At 39.5% G+C, this 14,199-nt stretch overlaps 1 protein-coding gene across 4 annotated transcripts in view; it reads left to right on the top strand.

Moving 5' to 3' along the window:
• The window catches only part of LOC144017768 (transcription initiation factor TFIID subunit 4), a 74,159-nt gene that overhangs the window by 4,915 nt on the left and 55,045 nt on the right, over positions 1-14,199 (top strand). For 3 of the 4 annotated variants that reach the window (XM_077519664.1, XM_077519663.1, XM_077519666.1), the window contains exons 3-9: positions 2,404-2,571; positions 3,298-3,447; positions 4,516-4,638; positions 5,432-5,521; positions 6,131-6,325; positions 10,921-10,996; positions 12,340-12,454. In XM_077519664.1, the coding sequence (XP_077375790.1) occupies positions 2,404-2,571; positions 3,298-3,447; positions 4,516-4,638; positions 5,432-5,521; positions 6,131-6,325; positions 10,921-10,996; positions 12,340-12,454 (917 nt within the window). The remainder of the gene's footprint in view (positions 1-2,403; positions 2,572-3,297; positions 3,448-4,515; positions 4,639-5,431; positions 5,522-6,130; positions 6,326-10,920; positions 10,997-12,339; positions 12,455-14,199) is intronic. The other variant, XM_077519665.1, reaches the window with a different exon arrangement.

Below are 14,199 nucleotides of genomic sequence, written 5' to 3'. Positions count from 1 at the left end.
TATTAGTCATCTCAGCAGAAGAGGAGAGTGGCTGTCTTTTCCAGACCTCTGAGGAGGGAGATGAGATTGGTGGAAAAGATTGTTTTATTTTTAAGGTATCGGCCGATCACCGATCTTCCAAAATTAAAGAAATCGGGTCCGATAAATCGGCCGGCCGATCGATCGGCGCACCCCTAATCAAAACTACTTCAAAACATTGCTTGCCCTGTCTAGTTATTAAAAGTTTAATGATGGCCATAGGATGGATTTTAGTGATGTTATTTCATGTGGATGAACATTGTTCCAGTATAAGATTATAGTTGTTGCTAAATTGGGATTTTCTGTCAATACAGTATATGCGGCTGCCAGTTCATTACTCTGGACACATCACACTTCCGCTCTCTAATTGGGTTATAATTTTAGCAAATTAATAGCCATTAATATTATTTTATGTGTAGAATAGGCGGTGATTAAAAAGTGGATTCTAGGGCAGGCCACTGAATTATTAATGGCGATTTACTTATCACCTGTGGAGACATCATTCATTGAAAAGCAGACAGTTTAATATTGGCAAAATAGTATGTGTATTTAAATGAACCCACAAGTATTAACTGTAGCAATATTAACCTCACTAAAGCCTGTCTAAACTCAGAATAAGCAAGACACACCATAAAATTTAGTGGTGAACGTTTTATATAATGTTGTAACTCCTTTTTATTTCTCATTGTTTCATTTTACAATCAATCATTTAGTGGCCACGATGCCAAATGTCTTATTCGGATCATTAGTGCATTTTGCTCAGTCAATTCAGTTAGAGGCATGAAACAGGCCAGTGAGAGATTACTTGCCTTGTCAAAAGATGATTTAAGTTTTAACATATGATAAAACCTGTTTTTTTTTGTTTTTTTTTTGTATTGTAACACTTGCAAACGATAGTTGTAAGAACACGTGATTGACACTGGAGGGCAGCATTTTACCGTTTCACTCATGGTTGGAACTGTGTACAATGCTGTACATACCCTACTACAAGTAGATAATGTAACATAAACATCATGATATTTATAATAATAATAATGATGATGATGATGCTAATGGGGCTGATGTACTTTATGTTATTTAGCTACATGACACCACCAAATCACAAAAAATAATTTAAATTTAAATAACCATCCATCTATTCTCTGTACCACTCATCCATATTCCGTTATCACATTATTTATAAATGTTTTTTATTATGCTAAATTCATATCCCAGCGACAGTGCCTATTCAAATTTGAATAACGTTTTGATATCAATCAATATATAAATCAATAAAAAGGAAATTCAGACATTATTTAACAATATTGTTGCATAATATCAATAGGCTTTACATTTACTTTAGCATATTTGAAAATATTTAGAAAACAATACACTATCAATTAATGAAGTGATTTTAAATAGAAATACAGGTGATTTTTCCCTGAACTGTGCAAACAATATTCGAAATAATTACTAATTAAATTATTTCAAATGTTACATTTTGATTGTTGTTTATCTCCTCCCTCCCCTTGCACAGTGCCACAGTGGTGACAAATTAGCAGGCCGCCTTGTGCTCCTCTTGCCAGGAAAAGCATGAGTGAGTTTAGTGCGGGGGGTGGGCGATGGGAATAAAAGGGTATGGTGTTTATTCCCAGAGCTGTCGGGCCTGTCAGTCTTCCCGCGACACCCGAGGGGAGAAGAGGAAGGCGTCACAATCTTCCTTCCTTCCTTCCATCCTTAACCTCCTCAATCATTCATCAGCCTGCTGCTTGATTATTTTAAAAGGCTCAACACTGAGATAGAAGGAGCGAGACGCGGCGACAGGGTGGCGTCGCTGGCGGTGGGATGCACCCTGTGGCACCACCAAACCCCCAACATCAACTCCACTCATGCAAACTTCCCCGGGCTCTTTTGGATCCTGCTAAACTTTTAGCGGAGGGGAAAAAAACTCCCTCCTCCCTCACTATCCTACTTCTTCACAGTCCCTATTTGTGTGCACTTGCAGTAGATTCACATATGCTTCTGTTATATGTAATATAGAGTTGAGACTTGATTGTAGGATTAATGTGTAAAAGTAGAAGAATCGGTTGCTTGGCAACAAGTGGCTGTGAAAATATGACACGGCCAAGAAAGTCTGATTGTATTCATTACAGGTCTCCCTGTCATCTTTGCGCTATGTAGCGGTGGCAATGCCTCTGCCCCAAGTTGCCAAAATAAGAAATTGAATTTAAAAAAAAAAAATGGACATGAAAAATTGTGTTCCTGCTAATGTTCCATATCCTTTTTAAAGTTTAGCTAGTTTCAGCAAATAGTAAACAAATCACAGTTAAGGTTGACTTTATATTCTTATATATATCTTGATGCTTCTTCTCTTTCTACCCTTTTCTCTCCTTCTGCTTCTGCCAGTCTCCAGCGACCTCTCAGACCACCCGGCAGTGCACTCTGACCCCGGCCAAGGTTGCACCTTCTCCCTCTCCTGCTCCTTCCAGCCCTGCCCTCCAGACCACCACCTCCTCTTCTTCTTCTTCTTCCTCTACTTCTTCCTTCGTTACCTCCTGTCCCGCATTGCGCCCAGTGAGAAAACTCTCTTTATATTTATACCAAAAAAATTAACATGGCTCTTATATTTCTTCTCTTAAAATCCCTTTTCAAACTGTGGATTGTGATACATTTAGCCCAGCCCAGTGGAGGTTGGCAGTAATGTCACTGACTGTTGTCTTTGGGTGTTTCTTCACAGCTCACTGTCACAATGTTTCTGTTATCAACTGCTGTTGATACCCTTGATCGACCTTTTGGTTTATAATGCTAATAAATGCCCCAAAATGGTGGCAAAGCACTTATTTTCTACTAGACATGGCTATGTATAGCCTGACTAAATTAAGTTTCAACATAAATGTTTTGCATCAAGATGCCACCAGATGGCACCAAAGCAATCTTTTTACATTAGACATGGCTTTGGCCTGACCACCAAACCATCAAATAAGTGATTTTTTTTTATACAGTTTTTCAGAATAGCGGATAGGTTCCTCCCAAAAATCAGGAATTTGAATATGTGCGGATCACTGAATGCACTTTTTTAAAAATGATATATAGCACAATAATTTATCGCAAATAATTTCTGGGCCCCCAAGTTGCGGCTTATGGACCTGGGTTTTGAGAACCACTGTGTTAAGTGATGTCCAAGAAGTCGCAGCACCAGATGTGACAGGAGTGCTGCGGCGCCCGCCTCCTCTTCTCTGTGGCCTTGCTGCGAGCCAGGCGTCACGTCCTATTTATCTCCCCTCTCGCGTCTCTTTGCAGAAGGGCCCCGTGGCGCCGGTCGTGGCGGTGACGGCTCCGCAGCAGACCCCCTCGGTTTCGACACCCCAGGCGCCGCCGGCCCAGGCCGCCTCGCAACCCCCGCAGACGACGGGCATCGCCGTGGCCTCTGGCGCTCCCGTCGTATCGCAGGTTCTCTCACTGCAGAACCATAAAATAAAACCAATGTTTAATATATTAAATCAAGGCAAATTATGCTTTTTTTCTTCAACTGCTTTTGCAATTTTGTCTAAGAGAATCCACTTGCTTCAAATATTTTTTCTTTTCTTTTTTTTCTTATTTTTGAGATTTTATTACTAGTTACTAGTACTAGAGTACATTTTGCTTGAAAAAAAAATCATGGTATACCGGTAATTCTATTTTCTTGTAATATTGGTAAGTAATTTTGCTTTAATTAAGTAATATATTCCTCATTTCATTCCTTTTTTTTTAAGCCCACTTTTTGCAGCACTCTTGCTTTCGCTTTCTCTCTTTCTGTCTCTCTGGTGTGAGTGCTGTCAGCTGCCAGCAGGCTGGCTGTGTCACAAGCACCCCCCCCTCCCCAAACCCCTCTCGCAGCTGGCTGCAGACAAAGGGTCTCACACATGCCCACGCACGTTTGCATTCGTACATTCACACGAGGAAAGCCAACCCAAGGACATGTTTAAGTACACACCACACACACACATGGAAGACAAACAGATGTGTGGCATGGCAAGATGCAGCATAACACAACTGCAAAAGATAAAATACTACAACATAGCATTGCATAACAGAATTTCATAGCATAAGCATAACATGACAACATTGCAAATATAGCAAAAGATATGCAGAATAGTATAGCATAGCATTACATAGTATAAAAATACAACATAGCAAAACTAGCGTAGCATAACGGAGCATAGCATAGCATTACATTAGCATAATATATCACAGCATAGCTATAAAATATTACAACAAACATTACACATAAAACAACATAGCATAACCTAGCGTAATATTTACGGTAATCCGGATTGTATGTTTATTTGGCAAGAAAGTCTAATTATTGGCAATAGAGGTACTGATTAAAACCCACTGTAAGTTGCATATAATCTACAGTTGTATTACACTTAGACAAGTTATGTAACATTTATTAAAGCTGATACTTTATGAGTGTCTTATCATTGTTTGTCGCCCTTCAAATCGTAATTATTATCTCTGTTGTTTTTCTCCTGACAGGAAATGCAGGAGAATGTGAAGAAGTGTAAAAACTTCCTAGCCACACTCATCAAGCTAGCATCACACAATTCCCCATCGCCCGAAACCTCCAAGAACGTCAAAGCTCTGGTGCAAGATCTGCTGGTGAGAATGAGATAAGATACAGTAGTATCCCACATGTTCACGCCTTACTATTTACAAATTGATGTTCACTTTTTTTTTCCTGTGGAACCTGTCCCGAAGTTTTTGCTGAAAAGGTCCACTTTTTGCCCTTAGATGCCACACGATCACGGCAAAGTCCTGTCTAATTAGGAAAGTCGTATAGTAATAGGGACAGACAAAGTCCTGCTGCAATTAGAGAGAAAAACCCCCAAAAACGATCTATAACTTAATTGATACGTTAATAATTTTTGACATTAATAGTTTAAACCAGTGTTTAGTACCATTTAAAAAAAACTTGGCTCTCCAGTAAGTCCTCCTAATAAATATTTTTATTTTCACTTGAAGAGAGAAAAAAACTACTTTAATGATTCTATTAAAATGTATTGCACTTAAATGTTCAATCAAATTGTTAGAGAAATTCTTTACTGCATGTACATGTGCGTTTTTCATTTTTTTCAGAATCAAATCAATTGTAATATATTTAAACTGAGCCAATTACTCAGTTTTTTGCTATTTGTGACAGGGCTTTGTCACTGAGCTTTATGCACTAAGCACTTCTTGACTGTAGGTGGTGCCATAAAACCCCTTATTTCTTCCCTCCTTTTTTTTTTTTTACAATATTTGATAAATAATGAGCAGTGCCTGCCTGGAGTGTCAGGATGAGTGTTGTTTAAGGTCTCCTAGGTTGACATCACTTTGTATGTCTCATTGAAGTCTGCTTCTTTGTATTTTTTTTTTGTTCATATGTGTATGATTTAAAAAAAAAAAAATCTAGGATGCTAAGATTGAGCCGGAGGAGTTCACTAGCCGGCTGCAGACGGAGCTCAAGTCGTCACCGCAGCCTTACCTGGTGCCCTTTCTTAAGGTGAGACCCCAACTATCATTTCTTACTGATTCTGCACTACATTACAGAGTATATAAAAAGTCCTTTGTTTGGAATTAACCATTTCACATCACAATTAATTGATATATATATATATATATATTATATACGATATGATACGATTATTATTTTTTATTATTTATTTTATTTTTTATTATTTATTTTGCGACCCTCAGATTGAGTACCAGCTTTAATCGCCTGCCACCCTGGTTCCTCTTTTCCTTAACCCCCCTGAAGTAGCATTCCCTTTACGCTAAGGCTACTAATGGCGAAACCTGACACACACACACGCACACAGGCCTCTGGCCTGATTTCTGACTGTGTGTGACAGTGGGCCCGGCAGCCGTGCCTGCCAGTCGCCAACAGGTTTCTCCAGCCAAGCATGATGAGCGTCACATCAAGGCAGCCGAGCACCCGATCCGGCTACAAACACATGTTGTCATGCAATGTTAAGTTGCTGGCGTCCAAAATTTTGCCTGGAAATACTTGTGTGTGAGTGTGTATGTGGACACAGATTGCAGGGAAATTTCTCCCCGTTTTGATGGTTTTGTTTTGTGTACTTAAATCTCTTTTACTCTTGTCCACCCACAGAAAAGCCTCCCGGCCCTGCGGCTGTCTTTGCTAAATAGTCAGCAGTCCCTGACCCAGCCACCACAGCAGGGCATCAAACCAGCAGTGCCCATCGTAAGCGGGCCGGTCGTCCACGTACGTCCCCTGAACAGCATCGGGGCCACCACGGGGGCTAACACGCTGCCCCATGGGACGATGGGTCATGCAGCCGCCGCGGTATGTACATTCAGGCGAAACATAAGTGTACATAAGTAACATTCAAAATTGTGTTGAATGTGAAAATTAGGCAGTGTTATGTTTCGGTAGAATCTCTGGCAAGAACCGCTAGGTTAAATAATTTTAATGTGTGTTGGTTTTTAAAGTGTTGTTTTAAAAAATGAATTCACTTTTTTTTTTTTTCCCACATTTTTCAAATGATTTTTATTAGATCAATTAAAACAGAGGTGTCCAAACTACGGCCCAGGGACTATTTGCGGCCCGCCGTCCATTTTTCAGTGGCCCGTGACATATACTAAAAATGGCATTTGACTCAGTTGAAATAAAATAAACAAAACGAAAATGTTTGGCGATGGTCAAAGTAAGAAGGGAGGGTACTGAAAAACAGGTGCCATTAAAGGTTATTTTAGTTCACTAAAACTAATGAAAAAACTAAAACTAAAATAAAAAAAGCAATATTGTAACCGAAATAAAATAAAAACGAAAATGCTTTTTAAAAAACGAAAACTAACTGAAAATACATTTTATGTTTACAAAACTAACGAAAACTAACTATAATTATAGCAAACATGTCCTTCGTTTTAGTCTTTGGTAATTAATTTAATGCATGAGCCTTTGGGGATGATTTGAAATGGGATTTTTAGGCGATTTATTTTGATATAAACCGGAATAATGACGTTTGAAAGTATGTCACACAGAAGTGACGTCATCTAGCAGCAGCCAATAGAAAAGCACCTTCAGATGACGTTGCTCCCATGGTGTTTTTTAAATATTGCGCACAAATAATACACATTTAAATAACAAAAAAAAACAAAAAAACAAACAAACTAATACTAATAGTGAAACTAACAAACTAAACTAAAACTAAGCATTTTTTAAAGAACTAAACACATAAAAAACTAACAGAACCACCCTGAAAACTAATAAAAACTACCGTAACTAAAATGAAAAATTCCAAAACTATAATAACCCAACTGCAATATTACAAATAAATTGGTTTATATACTGTAGCATTTTTCTAAATATGCAAAAGCACAAATAAATTATTTGTACAATTTTTAGGACTAAACACAATTTCTCTTCATAACATTGTGTGGCCCTTGCGTCCTTCTGATTTTCTGTATGTGGCCCTCAAATGAAAAAGTTTGGACACCCCTGAATTAAAGAACTTTGTTTACAAATTTAAAGAAAGTTCTGCAAAAAAAGTAAGTTGTTTTTATGAAAAAAAAACAAAAAAAAAACTGTAAGCATAATATACATTCTAAATGCAAGTCAATAGGTGAACATGAATGCGGAAACCACCTAATGTTATGGTGGTGTAGAACTCCTGACAAGGCTCCTAAAATGTAGTCTTTAGCCATTGAGATGGCTATTACGCCTCTACTGGTGCAAAAGTGCATTGCGGCCAGTTTTCATCGACTGTGTCCAAGTTGCAGTTGAAGCTTTTAGCACCTGCAGTGTTGAGCGAAGTGAACCGGCAAAGTTGTAAACTTCATTCAACCCACAGCTGTATTGCATTAGCATGGATCTGTGTGTGTGTCTGTGTGTGTGACTGAGAGAATGAGGTAGTGTATGTGCTCATTATGCAATTGGAAATGTTGGGGTGCAAGGGCGGGCGGCGGCCAAGTGAGGTCAGACTGGTCTGGTCCAGGCACAGCCAGGGGCTTCTCTTCTGTCTTTCTCCAATTTTACCATCTCTGCACACACCGACACACACACTTGGGCTGTATCTTCTCCGGAATCACTCGCTCATCTTCCTCCCTCCCTCCATTAAGCGGCGAAGGGTGAAGCGAGGTAACTAGGTCAGCCCCGGGTCAATTTTTAAAGCAATGTGGCGGCCGCAGTCCATGTCCAGAACATGCCTCTGGTCTCTCTCTCTCTCTCTCTCTCTCTCTCTCTCTCTCTCTCTCTCTCTCTCTCTCTCTCTCTCTCTCTCTCTCTCTCTCTCTCTCTCTCTCTCTCTCTCTCTCTCTCTCTCTCTCTCTCTCTGTCTCTGTCATACAGTCTGTCTCTCTCTCTATCTCTCAGACACACGCACACACACACAACACCAACACAAATACACAACATAAGCTTTCGCACAAAACATAGCAAATAACCCCCTGTGGCACTCCAACGGTTGGTTGAATGAGGCCAAAAAATTGCGCTCACTTTCTCTCCTTCGCACATTTCTATGGGGATACATTTCTCAGGCACTTGGCTTGGAGTCAGTTCGGTCCGCACAGGGCACAAGAGAGATTTTACTTAACTTTAGTTATTGTTTTACTAAAATGCTTTAGAGGGGGAAAACAAAATACTTCTGCCTCTCTAGAATCTTCACCAAGGCAGTGTTTTTTTTTTCTTAGTGGAAACCTTCCAATAAATGTACAAGCAATGCTTTTCTCAATTACTTAATTAACTGTGAACATAAATGCTGCTGCTATACACACACACACACACACACACACACACACACACACACACACACACACACACACACATATATATATATATATATATATATATATATATATATATATATATATATATATATATATATATATATATATATCAAATAATAAAATAACTCAATTAAATAAATAAATAAATAAATAACATAAAAAATGAAAAAAAAAAACCCACAATTTTGCTACATAACGTTCCAAATTACCCACCAAAATAATGATGGATTTTTCAACCTGTAGAAGGAATCCTTTCAAAGAGTTGCAAGTCAAGTTCTATGTCGCTCTTTAGCAATGAAACATACAATAAAAATACCTATATGCCTTAGATAATTTTCATTCTACATTTTATTCACTTAACCACATTCTTTATGCTGTACTACGACAGTTACAAAAGAAAAAACGAAAGATTTAAGATTTAAATCAAACATTAAACATTCTGTAGGTGCACTAATGTTTTTAAAGTACAAAAGGATATATGATTTAAAACTTAAACACAAGTGAAAGTAAAGTAGCATTACTTGTATTGCCAAACTTTGTACCTGAGTTGTTGTTTTTGCTCTTCTAAGTGTGTCGCCGGCTGACCTGAGGTGTTTTTCTATCTGTGCTGAATGAATTCCTTGCCCACGGTGCATCTCTGGGAAAAAATGGCCTTTGCTTCGTCGTCTTGTTTGTTTGTTTTTTGTTTTTTTGTTTCCCCTTTCACCCTTTGAACAGTAATATAGTACGTGTCAGAGAATGGAAAACAAGGCGAAAAAAAAATTGCAGCGAGAAGCAAAGTGCTCAGGAGTCAGGAATGGATGGCTGAGCCTGAGGCCTGACCCGTGGTACTACATGGGAAGGAAGTGTCTCTTAACAGCCCGCCACTGCAAAACCCAACCCCCAAATGCCTGCCTGCCTTCCTCCTCCTTGTTCGTTTTTTTTTTTAACTGCCATCTTGGTTTCTTGTCATCTTATCTGGAGATGCACGCCAATATAGGTCATTTATACACAAATCCTCAATCTGCACACCCACCTTAAATCCAAACTTTCCAGGACGTAAAAACCAACCTGACAAGCCGCTAAATACATACCAAACAACCAACCAACCAACCAACCAACCAACCAACCAACCAGACAATTAAACAGTCACCTAGCCAGAAAACCAGCTGACTGACCAGTCGTCCGGTAAGCCGGTCAGCCAAACAGTTAACCGAGACAACTGCTGACCAACCAACCAACCAACCAACCGACCTACCATACAACCACTGACCAACCAGCCATCTATCCCACCAGCCAACCAAACAACCAACCCACTAGGGGTGGGACGATACGGGTAAACCACGATTCGATACTGTGACGATATTTGACTCACGATATCGATAATACCACGATACACGATATCTACGATTTGTGAAATATTGTCAAAAAAAAATAGAAATATATCACGATATGGGACTGAAAAAGCCAAACAAATTCCCATAAAAAGGAAAATGTCTAATTATGCATTTATTTAATGCCAAAACCTGTACAATTTACAAAGTTCCGCATTGTGCCTCACTGCCTCTTAGTCTTTTAACTGTAAACATTGTAAAGTGAGACAAATTAAAGTGCGTAAACATTTATAACATAACACTGCACAACTGGACACATGACATCAATATCTACTGTCAGTGTATCGATAATTTATTGCAACAGAGAGCGCAACAATATATTGCGATATCGATTTTTTCCCCACCCCTACAACCCACCAACCTGACAACCAACCACTGAACAACCAACCAACCAAACAACCAACCAACCAAACAAACAACTGAACCAACCAACCAACCAACCAACCAACCAACCAACCAACCAACTAACCAACCAACCAACCAACCAAGCAAATGACCTACAAGAATAAGTTATAATAAGTAGCATTATACATATTAGCCATCACATTCATTTTATATGAGTGAGTGCATTTTAGGTTCAACCTAAAATTTCACCCCAAACCCTAATTTTCCGAACTTTTTGTCAGCGGTGTATTATCCTCGACAGTTTTGGTCAAATGAAGAAACTTGCAACTTCAGAGGTTCCACTGTAATTTATGACCCCACTTTGTAACTGTAGCTCTAGTTTTTGACCCTTTGAAGCAAACTGAGTGTAACACTTATCCCCACTGTCTCCTCTCAGGGTATGAAAACCACAGGCCCCATGGGTGGACAAGTCCGGATGCCTGTGATGATCACGCAGTCCATGAGAGCTCAAGGTGAAACATCTGCTTCGCTTATCAAACTTGTCTCAAATGTTTTCAAAGCCCCGGCAGTCTGTTTTTTGCATTCTTGTGTTGTGACTCAAAGTTGACCCGACGCCGCGGTAAAGGAGGCTAAACGGGCCATTTAGCCATTAGTGAAGCGTCCTCTCGGTGGGCTTGCGGGATGTGTAACGGGCGGGAAGCATAGCGAGAGAACAGGTGCTTTTCTTTTTTTTTTTTTTTTTCCTTCCCTCCTCCGTCTGTCTGCTTATAAAGCCTCTGCTTACTCACACTGATTCACACACACTCTTCCCATATAAGCCCACTAATATCGCCCCAACGCTCTCCAAAGAGATATAGCAGAGTTCTCTCAGGTGCTATGTGTAACAAGCGCACATGTTTACCTATTTTTCGCATTTGTATGTGCGTGCGTGTGTGCGTGTGTGTGTAATCAGGGGTGCATACAAATTTGATCTACCACGTAAAAGATGGCCTGCAGTGAAAGAATCTGTAGGTCGTTTTATGCCCGCAAATTGGAATGCGGGGTTCGTTCTAAAAATACTTTTTCTGTGCCCTTCGGCGAGGAACATGCCTGTTAAGATCAAGTTTGAATTCACTCTGGCAGTCCTTGTGCCTCGCTGGGAAGGAGGAGGAAAGGGAAAAAAAAAAAGTGTCTCGGAGGTATTGCGGCTTGAAAGTGTGAAGAGCACTGGTTCTAGTGTTGTGTTGTCACGTAAGGCAAGCCTGCACCAACATGGAGAGTGTAACAGACTGACCAACCAATAATATGGGAGATGTAAACCTTGAGGGGACAAAAACAACACATGAATAGCTTAACTCACCCTGTTGCTATGCCTTAGCTGTGCATTATTATACCCCTTACTTTTCAATCTGAAAATAAACAAAATCAACAATTAAATGAATAAAACAATATACAGTATTTGATATGCATACACTACACTATGTAGCTGGTCTGATCATGATTTCAAGAACATTTATATGAGATGACACAGCTTTGCAGGTCCTTCACTCACTATTTTATTTAGATTTTTTTTAATGCATGTATTTTATTTTATCAGCTAGTCACAATTTCAGCACTTTTTGTATTATGTGACACGGCTGTGAATCAAAAATACATTTGTTCTATTCTTTTATTAATTAAATAAAAGAAAATACAAAGAAAAAGACAAACCAACTTTCAATTCATGTTTTGATACACCACAGTTGTTGAGCCACTTCAATCTGACAAAAATAATACAAGTACAATACAATAAAAGTACTGTATTTTATTTAAAATAAAATGACAGTGGTTGCAAAAAATAATTTTTCAGTGTTTTTTCGCCTTCTCCTCTAAACAGGCACAATGGGGAAGGTGGGTACCTTCCAGGCAGGGAGGAGTCCGGTGGGCTTGGCTGTCCAGATCTCCGGCAATCAAAAAAACAAACTCAACGACCCCGGAGGAGGCTCTTTCAGGTACCTGTCATCCCCTTCCTCAGCTAACCCCGCTCTGTTATTCCTCGTAGTCTCCACATGGGGACAGCATTTCCCTAAGATGACTTTGCAAGCAGGACTACGGGCACCACTCTGAGCAAAGACTGGGAGTGTTTGTGCCACCTGGTTACACACATGCACACCCGCGGACACTCTCTTAATTTCAGAATAAGATAATTGCCTCCAGATGGGTTGAATTTCTGGTAGCAGGAAAAAAACTAAAGGAAAAAAAAACCTCAGATGCTGGGCAATAGTCTCACAACATGAAAGGTCCATATGTTGGCTTTGTGTGTTATTGTTGCATGTATACAACCTGAGAGGCAAATAATGTGCTTTTACATTTGTTTGGAGGCTTCAGGACCGTACCCCGGCGTGACCAGGACAGGGCTGAGGCACGTCTGGGTCACATGATGGGCCAATGGGTTCACGGTAATACCCCCGCCTGTCGTTCCCCCAGGGCAAAGGCAGTGCCCCGGAGCACTGATTGATAAACCTATAAATCTTTAGCTGCGTTGGTAATTAAGCTGTCAGGCTGGGCTTGTTACATGACAACTATGTTGCCCCCACCCACCCCCTGTGGTGATTACCGTGGGCCTACACACACATGCACACTTACACATGCACACACGTTCCACACCACCATTACCAGGGTGTCCATATAGCTTTATAATATGATTTCCCTCTTTAATTAGCCTTAAAAATGACACTAAAAACAATAAGTCCGCCATCAAATGTCTTTAAAATGCCACTTTTTTTTTATTTATTTATTTTTTTAATCAAAAAATGTCTCCATTCCAATTGATGCCTCCTTTGCAACCAGAAGGAAAACAACACAAGCGGTTAAGACAAACTTCAGAAATAATAATGTATATTTCAATTAGGTACAGTGTTATTATAACTATATTGATATTGAAATCCAAAACGTTGTGAAGCATTTTAATGATTAAATTAAAAAAAAAGTTCTTTGTTTGTCTGCACATATGATGTAACGCAACAACTGTATTACATGTCTGGGACGCCCTCGGAAAAGAGATCATGCATCTCAAGGGGTTATTTTTATTTATTTATGTATTTTTCCATCTAGTTTTGCTTGGCCGCAGGCAGTGTTGAAGCATTTCCGAGTGTTGCGTTTGCTCGTGTTGTCTTGTACACTTTTTGTTGTTTGCTGTCCTTTCGTATCGCTCGAGGCCAGCAGCGTGTCTCAACACAGCCAGGCGCCACGGGGGCAGGTTTGTCGCAAACATGCAACCCAGTGTTATAACCAGACAGAACCATGTTACCTTTAAAGGAGAGTAGGAGACATATTATCGTATGCATTTTTCACACTTTAAAACAGTTCACAGATGTCTTAATAATGTTCTTCATACAGTGATGTGTGAGTATAGACCCACTGATCAGAGTGTTGAAGAGAATTGGTCAACAGACGTCTCTGATATGTTTGTCAAAATACCCTAAGAATCTAGAATTACAGCACATTTACCCCTGAATTTTTTCAACCTTGCTGAAATTAGCCTGTTTTGAGGGGGTGATCCTGTCCAGCTGCACACCTCCTCCCTCTGATGAAAATAAAATAAAAAAGAAAAGAAAATATATTGTTTTAATGAAATAAAATATAAACCATTTTAATCATAAAATTCTTTTTTCTCTTCCGTTTGTGTGAAAATATTCTCAGAACAATTTATGAATGATATTTTTATTTCCATCCATCCATCCATTTTCTTGACCGC

This window comes from Festucalex cinctus, chromosome 4, assembly GCF_051991245.1.
Source record: "Festucalex cinctus isolate MCC-2025b chromosome 4, RoL_Fcin_1.0, whole genome shotgun sequence".
Lineage (NCBI taxonomy): Eukaryota > Metazoa > Chordata > Actinopteri > Syngnathiformes > Syngnathidae > Festucalex > Festucalex cinctus.
Note: the sequence above shows the minus strand (reverse complement) of the source record. Positions and strands in the feature narration are given on the sequence as shown.